This window comes from Juglans regia, chromosome 3 (assembly GCF_001411555.2).
Source record: "Juglans regia cultivar Chandler chromosome 3, Walnut 2.0, whole genome shotgun sequence".
Classification (NCBI taxonomy): Eukaryota; Viridiplantae; Streptophyta; class Magnoliopsida; order Fagales; family Juglandaceae; genus Juglans; species Juglans regia.
The window spans coordinates 31,967,847-31,982,101 of record NC_049903.1 but is presented as its reverse complement, the minus strand read 5'-3'; the positions used below and the strand labels follow the sequence as shown (position 1 = coordinate 31,982,101).

The 14,255-nt window shown below is 33.8% G+C and overlaps 1 protein-coding gene across 2 annotated transcripts; it reads left to right on the top strand.

Annotated features, from left to right (window-relative positions):
• Positions 1-6,881: 6,881 nt before the first annotated feature.
• LOC109004205 (OVARIAN TUMOR DOMAIN-containing deubiquitinating enzyme 3) lies at positions 6,882-13,806 on the top strand. Of its 2 annotated transcripts, none has more exons than XM_035688524.1 (8): positions 6,882-6,974; positions 7,216-7,369; positions 7,682-7,769; positions 10,889-10,952; positions 11,874-11,979; positions 12,143-12,197; positions 12,746-12,799; positions 13,348-13,806. In XM_035688524.1, exons 1-8 carry the CDS (start codon positions 6,953-6,955, stop codon positions 13,456-13,458), a joined length of 654 nt encoding a protein of 217 aa, XP_035544417.1. In that variant the 5' UTR covers positions 6,882-6,952; the 3' UTR covers positions 13,459-13,806. The 2 variants fall into 2 exon arrangements, with proteins under 2 accessions (XP_035544417.1, XP_018838218.1); XM_018982673.2 differs by having other exon boundaries at positions 13,415-13,802.
• Positions 13,807-14,255: the final 449 nt, after the last annotated feature.

Here is a 14,255-nt window from a genome sequence, read left to right as displayed (position 1 = left end):
TGCCCTTAATTGGATTAAGTACCTAATAGCCATCTAAGCTTTTAGCTACAGTATCTCAACATATATGTAGATGAACAGTAACTTAGACATCCACATTTTAAGCTTATTTTCTCTCTTTATGAACAATCATGTTATTTTTCTCATTCTTTGTACAAAATTGATTCAATCATCTACCAATTCTTCCATTTTTCTCCATCTCTCCTCCTGTAAGATGGAGAGGTGCCCACATGGTCAAACACCTCTTGTGCTGTAACGTTACATGCTTAAGAATTAAAGTGACAAACTATTTGTTTTGTTACAATATATTTTGAACCTTCAACAAAAAATGTTGAGTTATATTTTGTTATAATATAAATCATATAAATCATGCATTACAATATAAATCATGCGGTCTGACATTTTATGAGTTTTATTTTGAACCTTCACGAATAATATAACATTATGCGTTACATTCTTACATAATATAACATTATGGAATATAACATTATGATATCAGAGCATGTTTTTAGTTGTTCCTAGTTTACCAAAAATTATTTTTTTCGCATTTTTGTTTTTTGGATTTGTGATGGTGCCATTTGTATTGTTTTAATTTTTATAAGGTTGAACCGCTTTTGCGTGCACTGTGGTGGTGCTACGCTTACCAAAGAGGTGGTGTGGCGCCACCTAGTTTTTAGACAAAGTCGTGTCTCAGCGGCTGAGGATGAGGATGCGGCTGCGGTTGAGGCTGAGACTGCATCTACGACTGAGGCTGCTTGTGGCGGCGGCAACTGCCTTGCTGCGAAGAGGCACTATTTACGTGAACAATACCCTAGCTGAAGGTAGAATATGAATCAAAGTCATCTGGGCTTGGGCCAAATGGCCCATTTTGTTTTTTTTTGTTTTTTTAACTTATATGGGCTTGGGCTATTCAGCCCATTCTTTTTTTTTTTTTAAAAAATAGACTTGACTTTTTTTGTACCACCTAATAAAATCAAGGAATTGGGTGCACCACTGGACTGCAAATTTCTTTTGGTTTAAGTGTGGATTATAAATGTATTTATTATACATTTGTTTTATAAATAATAATAATAATAATAAAATTTTGCATAATTTATATGCTTAGATACATGTTTTTTTTTATTCCATAATGTTATATTATATATGATCTTTTATTTAATATTTTAGATTAGATGTGATTACATGTATATATGAATTGAACATATGGATATATGTTTAGATACATGCTATTTTTATTATTAATATTTCATAACGTTATTTTACATGTGATCTTTTATTTAATATTTTAGATTAAATGTCATTACATGAACATGTGGATATATGATTATTTTATCAACTATGTATATTAGGCTTGAATGTTTAGACATTAGCCTTCATTTTTTTTTTTAGTGATAAAATAGAAAATTCCTGCTAAATATTCTTAGTTAGTATTGTTAGTGTGAATGATAAGCTGAAATAATTGCAATGACCCCAGAAAGAACTGTAAATGTAATGTATAGCCAAAAGACTAAGGTGGCTCTAGTAAGAATTGTAAATGCATTAATAGAACAAGAAAAATGGACTGTAATGGTTTTAAAAGAATCATCTTTATAGACTGGCCCAACAAGTTGTTGTAGTCTGAGTAGCTGCCCTTGTAGACTGGCCAAAAAGGTTAATACGATTTTAGTAGGTTTTGTCTTTACATGTGACTAGGGCTAGATAACTATTAAAGATGAGTGGATGAAAACACTAAATGATGAGATAGAGTCTATGAAGACTAACCAGGTCTGGGATTTGATAGATTTACCTTCAGGGCGCAAGGCTATTGGGAACAAATGAGTTCTAAAGGTGAAGCGCAAGTCGGATGGATCAATAGAAATGTATAAAACTCGTTTAGTGGCGAAAAGATATACCCAACATGAGGGTATAGACTATGAGGAAAATTTTTCACCAATGGTGAGATTTGCCTCAATTCTCCTAATTTTAGCTATGATAGCATACATGGATTTGGAACTCTAATAGATGGACGTTAAGACAACATTTCTCAATGGAGAACTAGATTAGAAGATCTATATGGATCAACCCCCGAGCTTTGTGGTCAAAAGTAAAAAACGCAAGGTGTGCAAGCTCAAATGATCTATATATGGCCTAAAGCAATCATCTAGACAATGGTATCTCAAATTCCATCAAGTCATTCTCTCGAATGGGTTACGATGATCACGGATGACCATTGTGTATATGTCAAAAGGTCCAAGAAGAGCTTCATTATGTTGTCATTGTATGTTGATGATATAATACTGGCTGGAAATGACAAATGGTTGATAGTCACCACAAAAGAGTGGTTATTCTTCAATTTTGAGAGGAAAAATATGGGTGAGACAAAATATATTTTGGGAGTTAATATATATAAGAGATCGATCAAATAAACTTATGTATTTGTCCCAACAGACTTACATAAAGAAAGTTCTCGAGCGCTTCCAAATGAGTGAATGTAAATCCATTGACACTCCTATTGCTAAAAGCGAGAGCTTGTCCAAAAAGATGTGTCCTATGACTCAAAGAGAAATGGAAAAGATGAATTGTATCCATTATGCTAATGTTGTGGATAGCCCTGATGTACACAATAATGTATACTCGGTCAGACATATACTATGTAGTTGGCTTGGTGAGTAGATTCCAATCTAACCCCAGACCGGCTCACTGGAAAGTAGTTAAGAGAATTTTGAGATATCTCAAGGGAACTGTGGACTATGTGTTGTGTTATCAAGGTTCGAATTTGTAGCTAAGATGATACAGTGATGCTGATTGGGTCAGTGACCTAGGTGAGAGTAAATCAACCACTAGGTATATATTTCTGCTCAACAATGAAATCAACCGTAGCATGTATTTCATACTATATGTGCTTATTCGACCAAATAAGTGAGTAAATGGTTTCGTTCTTTCTCACTGTGTGAGTCTCATATTTTAACAAGTGTCATTTATTTACCTTTGACTATGTCATAATATGGAGGTTGTGATGCCTGCCACTTTGGCATGCTGTCTATGACCTTGATTGATATGGTCTAAAAAAGCATTGCTGGAAAAGCGGTTTGACCAAAGTTGAATGACATGAGGGTAAAAAGAAGACTATTCAACATTGTATCTTCGATGGCGTTTGCCGACGTTGAACTATGACGCTACACATTGGTAGCGACTAAGGTTGTGAACATATCGAAATGATTTGGAGGTAATTAAGTATTGTTATGAGTTGGGTTCGAAAACAAAGTTTTGAAAATCGTTCCGTTTCGGCCGGAATGGCCTGAATTCTCCATTCCGGAAAAATGACCCGAATGATGGAGTGCTGTGTTTCGTATTGGACATAATTTCTGGTGTTTTGGCTCGTTCCGATCCATTTCGATAGGATTTCAACATTTCGACCGGAATGATGATTTCGATCTGAAATTGTTTGGGATGGTCTTTTTGTAAATATCTCATATGCCCATTTCTTTTTTGTAATTATACCAGCAAAGTGATGCTTTTTCTCCTTCAGGGTTCTTCGATTCTATTTCTTCCCCTTGATAGTTGATGGCCTGCAGCTCTCCAAGTCCAATCTCAATGAAAAAAAACGTGCAGATCCAATCTCCATTGATATACCCCCAGCTCCTCCACAATGACGCTAACATCGCTCCACAACCGTCGATCTCCACAGCCAACGGTGCAACTATGACGAGTCGACGACCCCAGAATCCCGATTCCCAGATCCCCTTCTTTAATGTCACTGTGGGCACTGAGTATCCCATTATTTTTTGAAAGCACCCACCCATTTCCTAGTATTAATCAATTTCTTTTGTTCATTTTTGTTTTGGAAGTGATGAATAGTTTTTCTCCTCCTGCTCCAGTTTGATTTTACGAATCTTGGGTTGTCAATTTGTTATTCTGCTACGGATTTATATTTTACATATCATTGTATCAAAATTGGGCCCTTCATTTTATGCACATTAGAATAGAACTTTTGCACATTGATACTTGTCTCCAATTCTCTTTGAGATGGTTATTGATTGATTTAAATAGGAATGCGATATCTAAAATGCTTTTACTTTGGGTACGTTTAAGAAAAAATAAAAGAATAAAGATAAATGAGTTTCTTTTCATTTTTTTTCTCTCTTAAGAAATACAAAGCATTTTTTCCATTTATTTTAGAATATAGTTATTATATATATAATTTATTCATATAATGTCTATCCTGAAACAGTATACCAAAACGTACCGGTACCGAAATATTTCGTTCTAGTACTTCAACCGGAACGGTCATCGTAACGGAATTCAAAACTTTATTCGAAAATACTTGATCTGATGCGATCGAATGAGTCTAGGACATGATAAGACACTTTATGGATGTTACTATGCTGGTTTTCTCTGGGAGAGATTTGGTATAGTGCTCACACCTTTCTTTTTGCAGGTATGCTTGGTGGTCGCACAATCTATTTACTTGTATGAACAAGATTGGGAACGTTAGAGAGATGCAAGCTTAGAGTCATGTCCACTGTGTGCGAGTAAGAGATGTAAGATGGAGGTGCCCACATGGGCAGATGCCTCATGTTCCGTAACAACATGTAACGCATGACTTAATGGCCATACATTACATGCTTAAGAATTAAAATGGCAAATAACCACTTATTGTATGGTTTAAAGGTTAGCTTTTAAGGCTAGTAGTATGAGATGCATAGGGAGGGATATACATAGCCCCCTCAAATGGTTCTCAGAAAATTCCATAAAAAGTATAAAATCTCTCTTTTTTTGTTCTCTCTTATGAAAGTATCTAAATTATGGATTTCTTGAGTATTAATCTAGTTCATTCTACGTAATATACTTCACTACCAAGAGGAGACGCTTGAGACTTGCTGGATTATTTGTTTAGATTGGATAAACTTGTGAAGCAACTCAATAAGCTGTGCTTGAGGTATTTTGCTGAGTTCTCTAACACCTCCAATCCAAATAGGGGTAAAATATGTGTTGAGACTTCATCGATTAGTTTGCTTTATAAATATAATTAAAAAATAATAATTTAATTAGAATGAACGATATTAGTGTTATGTTATTAATTATAAAACTATCGAGAAAATGCACATTATAAATTATGATAATTAAAATAAAATATATTTTATTTGATTAAAAATTATAATTAGTAGATATGTAAAATATGATAAAAAAATTTACAAAAATAATAAAGAAGTTGAAAATTAATAATATTTTATTATTATATAAAATTTAGATATATAATTCAATGTGTGATTAAGTTTTGAATGGAATAGATAAAAACCAAAAGTGTGATATGAGGCAAATAATGAGATGGCCAATCCAAGATTCAACTCTCAATAGTTTTGAGGTTGCCAATCTCACAACTGTTGGCTGTAGCTCTATTTATAGAAAAATTCTTTGTAGTATTAATCTAACTCTATTTTTCTTTTATGCCATGAGACTGTAATGCTTGTAATTTCGTGGATTTTTAATTTTTGTTGTTGGATGGTTTTATGCATTAGTTAGTAATGGATCCGAAGCAGCAATAATTCTAGCATCTAGTAGATAATTCCATGAACTCTGTTGCGGCATTTTTTATGTCAAGTGAATTGGGGAATAGGCATTTTGACATTTTGTAAGTTTTCAAATGTGATATTTAATAATCTTAGCATATAAAACCTACCAAAAATTAAAGTAATTTAATGATTTTGTTCCTAGTTGATATACAACACGATATTTTTAAAGTTGTGTATTGGTACATACTGGTATTGAAATATTCTTGTACTCGAATTAAAATAGTCACTGAAATAAAATTTAAAACTTTGATGTGAACAGTACTGCCAGATACAAATATAGAGCGTGCAAGTCCCGTGCAAAATTTTTGAAGGAAAAAATAATCCACTATAAAAAAATTAATTTTTTTGAGTGAATTTTATTTTTTTTTCAAAAATTAAAATGATTGCACAAACACTTACAAGCTATAAGGTAGAATTTCATTATTGTTTCATCATAAGACATGTGAGCCCTTTGTGTAGTCTCATCATTTGTAAATATGAGAAATGCTAGGTCTACATAGAAATGTTATATAAAAAAGTTTACAAATTGATGCGACTTAATTTAATTCATCAAAGAGCCGTGCTTGGGTGTAGCACGAGGATGGCTGCTGACAAGTTATAATTTGTTTTTTTATTGTTTTTGATTCATTTTTTTTTCATATTCTTAAATATTAAAAAAAAATCACAATATCATTTAAAAAATAATTTTTTAATCACTAAGTGAAAAAAAACTCATCGGGACCCATCCTCAGGATGGATCCTCGATGAGTGTAGATTTATTCTTCGTCCAACTGTGATGTTCTTTTATTGTAAATTGGATATGAGGTACCATGTTAAATCACATTAATTTATGATTTCTTTTTATATAAGATTTCTATATAAACAAAATATTTATATCACAAAATTAAGCTCAATAAATAATTATAAAATAATCAACCTAAATGATAATAATAGTAATAAATGTGGATATCAGATTCAATAAGGTTCTGTTTAGATAATAAAAATATTTTATCTCATCTCATTATTATAATTTTTTAAAATTTTTATAAAAAATATAAAAAATAATTTAACTTTTTAAAATTTTAAAATAATAATAATATTAAAAAATAATATTTTATTTAATTTTTAAGTTTTATCTAAACTTAATACTCAAACCGCACATTTTAGGCCCCCGATTGTAAACAAGCCTTGCCTGCTAAAAGAACAGTAACTCAACCTAAATAGATATGAATTGCACAGTTTTCCTTTCAAAAAAAAAAAATGAACTTATCACGCAGAGTGGGACCATGTGAACCGACCTCGTTTTGACAATTGGTAAAGAACAAGCAAGGCCGGAGTCGAAACCCAAACGTCGTCGTTATAGTTCTCTCACCCTTTTTCCCCTATCTACGTTTCGCACTCTCACTTCGCGGAGTGAATCTATCATGGCGGATAAGCTTTCAAACGGTAGTATCCTTACCATCTCTCAAACTCCAAACTTGCATTCCATCCTATTTCCGAGTTCCAGATTTCGTTTCAAAGTTCTTTCATTTGACTGAAAATCTTAGATAGGAAGATTCGGATTTCCTACTTTCTTTTAACTTTGGTTTTCTCCAAAACCAAACAGAGCACTAATACACACACACACACACACACACTCACACACATATATATTAATATACACTATCTTTCGATAAAATATATGCAGGGGTTATTCTTGAGCAGCTAAAGAATGGGTTTGCTAACTTCGAGCTGGTCTCTTCTCCGGTTCCTTCGATTTCAATTCCGAATTCACAACCATGTCCTACGGCTTTCCTTGAATACAATAGCCATAGGTTCTTTGCTAAAATTGGACCACCATTGTAAGTTATTTTTTCTTTCCCCATTAGTTATTTTCTTCTAGATATATGTATGAGCATGTGTGTTTGTAATTTACTAACAGACACCCTAAATCTCAAATTTAAAAACTTCTTTAGCAGCACAGTTCCTTTTTTTTTTTGGTGAATTTCTGTTATTGATAGAATGATAAGTGTGAAATCATAATCGTTCTCACAAATGAGCATTTCTTATGCTTTGTTTTTCATTTTTTACCCCCACAGCTTATATGTCCACCATTGTCACTATAGTTTGGATTTGTGACAGTTACGCTTTTCCACGATAATGTTGCTTACCAGGGGCATAGAATCACCAGCAATGAGGAAAGTTGAGCGCTATTCGATTCAGAGAGTTGCCGGAGATGGCCGCTGTCTTTTTCGTGCCCTGGTAACATCTCTCTGAATATTGATTTTAAAAAGGTTTTCATGGCTTCAATTTTATCTTTTCACCTCGAATTCTGATGAAATTTAAGCTTTGAATACTATAGGATGAGTTAAGTAACACTTTCACCTAGCTGGAAACTGAAATTAAAAGTTCAAACTTAAGAACAAGTTCTAGGGAGTGGAAGAAAAAACTTTTGATTTAGTTTGTGACTGATTTAACATGTTGAGCTTGCAGCTACTGCTATAAGGTTGCGATAGGGCAAATAAATTAACTACATGACGTGTTTAAAGCTCATGGTTAGTAATGCATTTATTGGAAATTGATGCATAAAATTTAATGGGTAAACTTTGATGATCCATAGAAGGTGCCAAACTAGTGTATTTTGAGGCGATATGTAATGCCCTGTGAAAAACCAGTGGTTTAGATCCCAAAGACACATAGAGAGGGGTGAAAAGGTGTTTTTTAAATTTACTGGACCATTTAAATTTATAATCAATCAATAAATTAAATAATTAATCAGATCACTATAAATAATTAACACATCAATTTTGGTAATGAAGTGGAACCTCATTTGAAGAACGTCTTCAAAATCTAAAACCACTCCGGTAACCACTTAATATCCACTTTAGAAATTAAGTTTGTTACAACCAATTCAAAAACAATTACATGACCCTTAAAGTAACTAAATCTAGCTTGTAACACTATGAGTATCCCACTCGATCTCTGCACCAAGGCAGCTCCGGACCTCCGGCCTTTCTATAGTTTCACCACGAGCACCAACTCGATTTACCCAGGCAGTTCCAAAAATCCTTCTGGCCAATGAACACGTCCACACCAATGGACTCAGTAGTACTCAAACACGAGCACAATATGATGAAGGTCTGTTTATCAAGAGATAACCGATCTTTCAATGCACAATGAAAGTGGTCTATTTGACAGAACACTTTCAGCTCATGAACTCCTCGCTGTCGGCGTGTCACACAACCTAAGCTTAATTCTTTGATAAATAATCATCATTTAGTTGTATCATTATTTTTATCTTTTCATTTTCATTTAAAATATATATATATATATATATATAACTAGCCAAGGCCTAGGAACAAGCAGAAAGGGAAAAGACCTCCGAGGGCACCTATTTCTCCGTCTCCAACAAAGAAAGATCGGTTTGAGGATGATGCGAGCGCCAAGATTGAAACTGACGAGTCTTTCTAGCGTTTCATGTAGCCAGTAAATGGCTTCTTATTTTATGTTATCCCTATCTTTATGTGATTTCTGACCTTTGAAATTCTCTGCTTTGTTCTTGATGTTGTCACTCTTGCTTGTATGATTCCTAATTTCGCCTTTGACTTTCCTATAAACTTCCGGGGGATAATACTTGTCAAATCTCTCTAACCTTGTATTGATCCTTAAAAGAAAAACCATACTTATATAAAAAAAAAAAAAAAAAATCTCTTTAGGGTTTTCTCTCTAAAATACACTGAATATGGCAATTCTGGCCTCTCTCCCTACCCCAGAAGTCGTGCATATTGTTCTATATATACTTAGGCCTTGTTTGGGTAACAAGGTGTTCTCAAGTATTCTAAGATATTTTCTTTCCAAATATCACTCAAATACAAAACACTTTTCAATCTCAAATCTTCAACTTTTTCATCAAATCATTACCTAATTATTACAACTTTCCCAAACTTCTAAACAAAACATTTAAATAATATAACTTTTTCAAATTTCAAAACAAAAATAATATTAAAAATTATATTCAAAGAATTTTTTAACTTTATAATATTTTTTTTCAACTTTTTCTCTTTTATTTTCCAAAACCTAATAAACATCTTAACTCAAACAATTTCACTACTATTCATAGATATTCTGAGATATTCTAAGTGTCCAAACGAGCCCTTAGGGTTTGAGAAGACCACTTAAAGAGTCCAAACCCTAGTAAAAAATCGATTTCCGGAATTTTCACTCGAGCAACTGTCGAGCGAACTTTTTGTCCAGTTTTGACCCTGTATACATTGGAGTTTGAAGATCCTTGTGAAACATGAATTTGTAAATAATTGAGTTAGCTTTTCAACGACACCAATATCACCTCAATCCAATATGGGAATCAAAGTTATGACTGATTTACTCCAGCTAGATCGATCTCATCAGATCTTGCGAATTTGCAACTTGGACTCTACTCAACATATTGACAACTCAATTGGACTAAGTTTTTTCATAAGAACATGCCAACATATTATTTTTACACTAACACCCTGGATTGAGTATATGAGAAGGGTGAATGCGATCCTTTATTACCTAGGAGGGCGAAGTTCTTGAGGCTTGTAATGATTCCAAGGGACCCTGGTTGGAACATTGACTAGTTATTTTGGACCATTAGCTCATATGTGGATTAGGCTTTTCTTGGGTCGTTATAAGTGGTATCAAAACCAATCCAACACGTCAAATCCCATATTGGCGAGTGAGATTTAGGGGATTGTCATACCTGGATTGAATATTGGTGGGTGGTTAATGAAATCCTACATTGTCTTGGAGGGAGAAATCTTGTGGTTTATAATGATTCCTAGTTTTCAAATTGCAACATTGGCCAATCCCAAGCTAATATTTGGCTTGAACTTTCCTTGGATAGTTACACGATATAAAAACTTTGGTCTTTTGTAAGAGAAGTAAGAGACATATAGAAAGAATACTATCTTGGGGAAAGAAGGAACAAAATTATCCACTAAATGTAAGACTAAATAAAGAATATCATCCATGAAAAGATGGAAGCAAGATGAGAAGAAAATCCCATTTATGTTAAATAAGGAAAAAAGTTGGTTATTGTAGTTATTCATGTATGATATGATCTATGGTACATAGGGCATGTGGCAATTTGTAGAACATAACAAATAAAAAGGGGCTAAAACTGAAGAATTAGGAGTTTTTACGTCATTAAATAATGTAGTTAATAACAAGAGAGAGTGTTCCAATTCTTTTCCTATTTAAGAAAGAAAATAAACTAAAACTTGTTTTTCTGTGCTGTCTTCACTTTTATGTACAAAATGGTTGTGGTATATCTGAAGGTTCATTGAACTGTATTGTAACTTACCATTGCCTCCTAACTAACTTTTAAATGATAAAATCAGGTCAAAGGTATGGCTTTCAACAAGGCTATTTCTCTAAACCCACGAGAAGAGAGAGAAAATGCAGGTTTGCTGGATCTGTTCGTGTTCATAAAATCTCCATTCCAATCTCAAGGATATGTTCATTCAATAAAAAGGAGTCCATGATAGCATTATTTTTCATTGCCTGTTCCATACCATCTCAATGTAGTTATCAATTAGTAGTCTTGACACTTTCTCTTTACTCTAATGAATGAGTTCAAGGTAGCTAGATTCATCCATTTTTTCCTTCTTTATCTCATAATTTTTTTTTTGGGTTGTTTGGGGATTTTTTTTTTTATTTATATAGAATTGTAGAGCTCATAAATTGGATTATAGGTATGACCTCTAATCTAATGTAGGCACCATAATATATGTCAGCCAGGAGTGCTTTATAATATACTTTCAACTACAATTGACTCCCTTTTCTTTTCTTCTTCTCCTTTTTTTATACAGTGCCTAGATAGTCTTGTTTAACTCAGTGGTTAGTTGGTGGGCCCAGATCAACGGATCTATTCCATTTGTGTTTTGCTTTGGAAAACTTCTTTATATTTTACCATAGGCTACTGTTGGAATTTCTATAGCTTGGCCCAGCTATGATCAAACACAGAATTAGGATTTATTGTCCTGAAATCACCTCCCAGACCCATGCAAAGAAAAATATGTAACAGTAAGACACAGACTTGTATGGATCATGTGTTTGATACTCATTATGGCCCTTTATACGAGATTGTAAACCTACTGCACATAAATTATTCTCCCGGAGCATGCAAGGAACATAAGGAGCAAGGGGCTATTGCCTGGCTTTCATAGTTTGGGCTTTCGTATCCTTTTTTTTTTTTTTTTTTTATTTGTTAAATATTAAACAGAGCTAAACCTTCAGAGGACTTTATCTTTTGTCCTTCTGTAGAGGCTGTTAGGAATAAATTTCAACAAATCCTGGTACAAACTAACTGTTGTAAATATGCAGATGAATTACGAATGGCTGTGAGAGACGTTATATGTGAAAATGATAAAGAACGCCATCAGTATAAAGAAGCACTGGTTGCAATTACAGTTGAGGAATCTTTAAAACGGTAGGTCCTTTATCTTTCTATCCATTGTGGATCTTCTTTTAAACTTCCGGCAACCTGATGTATGTTTTAGCATATGCTTATTGGTATTAGTGGTTTTGCGATGTATGCTTATTGCCAAATACTGTGGGGGTTTATCCATTTATTAACAAATATCTTTTTGTAGTTACTGCCAACGCATTGAACGACCTGATTTCTGGGGAGGAGAGTCAGAGCTACTGGTTAGTTCTTTCTGTTAGTCTAAATAGTTGTTTTAAGATCTTTGTAATGGGTTCAGATCCCACTTCTGACAACCACTAATTCTTTCCTTTACTTATAAAAAAAAAAAAAAAAAGATCTTTGTAATAGTAGGCATTGCACTAGTTTTGACGCTATCTATTAAGTGGCAATTGGTGTTAAGTGCTGAAGAACCTGCTATAGGATTATATTTGCATGAACCTATTGAGGCGTGCTTTGGACTGTTGCATATGTATTAAACTCTTGTTGTTTCAATAAAAAAGGAAGACATGATGCCGCTTTTTAACCGTTAGATTTATTGTTCTATTTTTTTTTCTTGGGGACACTAAATAATCTGCCTTTGGGATATCGTTGATGTCACATTGCTTGTTCTCTGATTGTTAAATTCACCTTGAATGTTTTTTATTTGCCGATACTAATCTGTATGTGTCTGAGTGGGAGTGCATAAATGCAAACCTTCATGTATATGCAAACTACATAACCTTGTTATTAGACATTGCATACTGACAATTTACCATTATTATTCTGCCAGGTGCTTTCAAAGTTGTGTAGGCAGCCAATTGTTGTTTACATACCGGAGCATGAGGTATATTTTTACCTTCACAAGCTATGTAAACTTGGATGCTTTTATTTACTAGTTTTGGCAAATGGCTCGTTACTTCTTTTGCATTTACCATTTGTTTTTTCAAATTTTCAATTTGAATTGGTTTCTAGTGATTCTGAAGTCGCTTCAGTTGCTGTCCTCCCAACTATTATAACTTTTGTAATAGCTTGTAACTGTGATTGGAAATTTGTAATCAAGTCTAAAGCTTACAAGGGGACAAGGAAATTTTACAAGGGCATGGAATTTGTTTATCAAGAAAATGTCATCTCATGGTCTTAAAGCTACCTGTGTTACATGTAATAATTTTGGGCCTTTGAGATCTCCAACTTAAATCTGGAGGCTGCAAGTAAATTTTTTGTTGTGAATTACATGCCAAAAAAAAAAACAAAATTTGTTGTGAACTGTGCAGTTGTCATGGTTCCAGGCATTGATTCCCTTGCTACACACGCATACACATTGTTGTATTTTGGATCAATGCTGCTGCTTCCAATATTTATGTCCCCACTCTCTCTCTCTCTCCGTCCTTGTAGACGAGCAGGGGTTGTAAAAAAGGTGCTGTTTCATGTTCTAACATCCTCACGTTCAATTCAACTGCAGCACGCAAAGGGTGGGTGGGGCTCTGGTTTTATTCCCATTGCTGAGTATGGAGCTGAGTTTCGTAAGGGCTTGATAAAAGAAAGAGCCAGGAAAGTTGTGAGGCTACTGTACAGTGGGAAGAACCACTATGATCTGCTTGTCTGAGAACTCATCTGAAAATCCATTTTGCCTGAGGGGAATAAGCTAATGATGCTGCAGCACCAGGAAAAAAAGGAGGGGGGGCGCCAAAGGGCATGGAGATACCTTTTTTACTACTGTATTAATGAAAATGTATAATCTTTCCTCTGGGATTTACTAGTATTAGTATTTTTTAATGATAATATCTGAAAATAAGAACTCAAAAAAAGAAAAAAAGAAAAGCTGAATTAAACTCAAAGCGTGGTTGATTGATAAGGTGCCTTCATTTAAAAAAAAAAAAAAATAGAAAATTAGGCTTTTGAATGGGTATCATTCTAAAAAAGAGAAATTTTATTTGCAGTCTTCAAGTAGGGACTGCATTTGCAGGCACATTATTAAATAAGAGAAAACATCATTTTAGGAGGGATAATTTTGTAATTTTAAAAAATTTTAAAGTTAAAATAGTCTAAATTTGTATTACAATTCCTATTTAGAGATTGTATCTCGGATTGCTCAAAATAAAAAAGATGGGATAAGGGTCTAGCCCATGCTCAGTTCTACTTAAAGGGGTGGAAAGAGACGAGTTGTACACGAAGGTCTTGCCCTATAATGTAGTGGCCAGTGGGAGATCTCCACCCCTGATCCACTTCAATTGATCAATGGTTGTCCAGTAGATCCAGGGTATTCATTAGCTGATCATGTGGATGAGAATCACTATTAACCA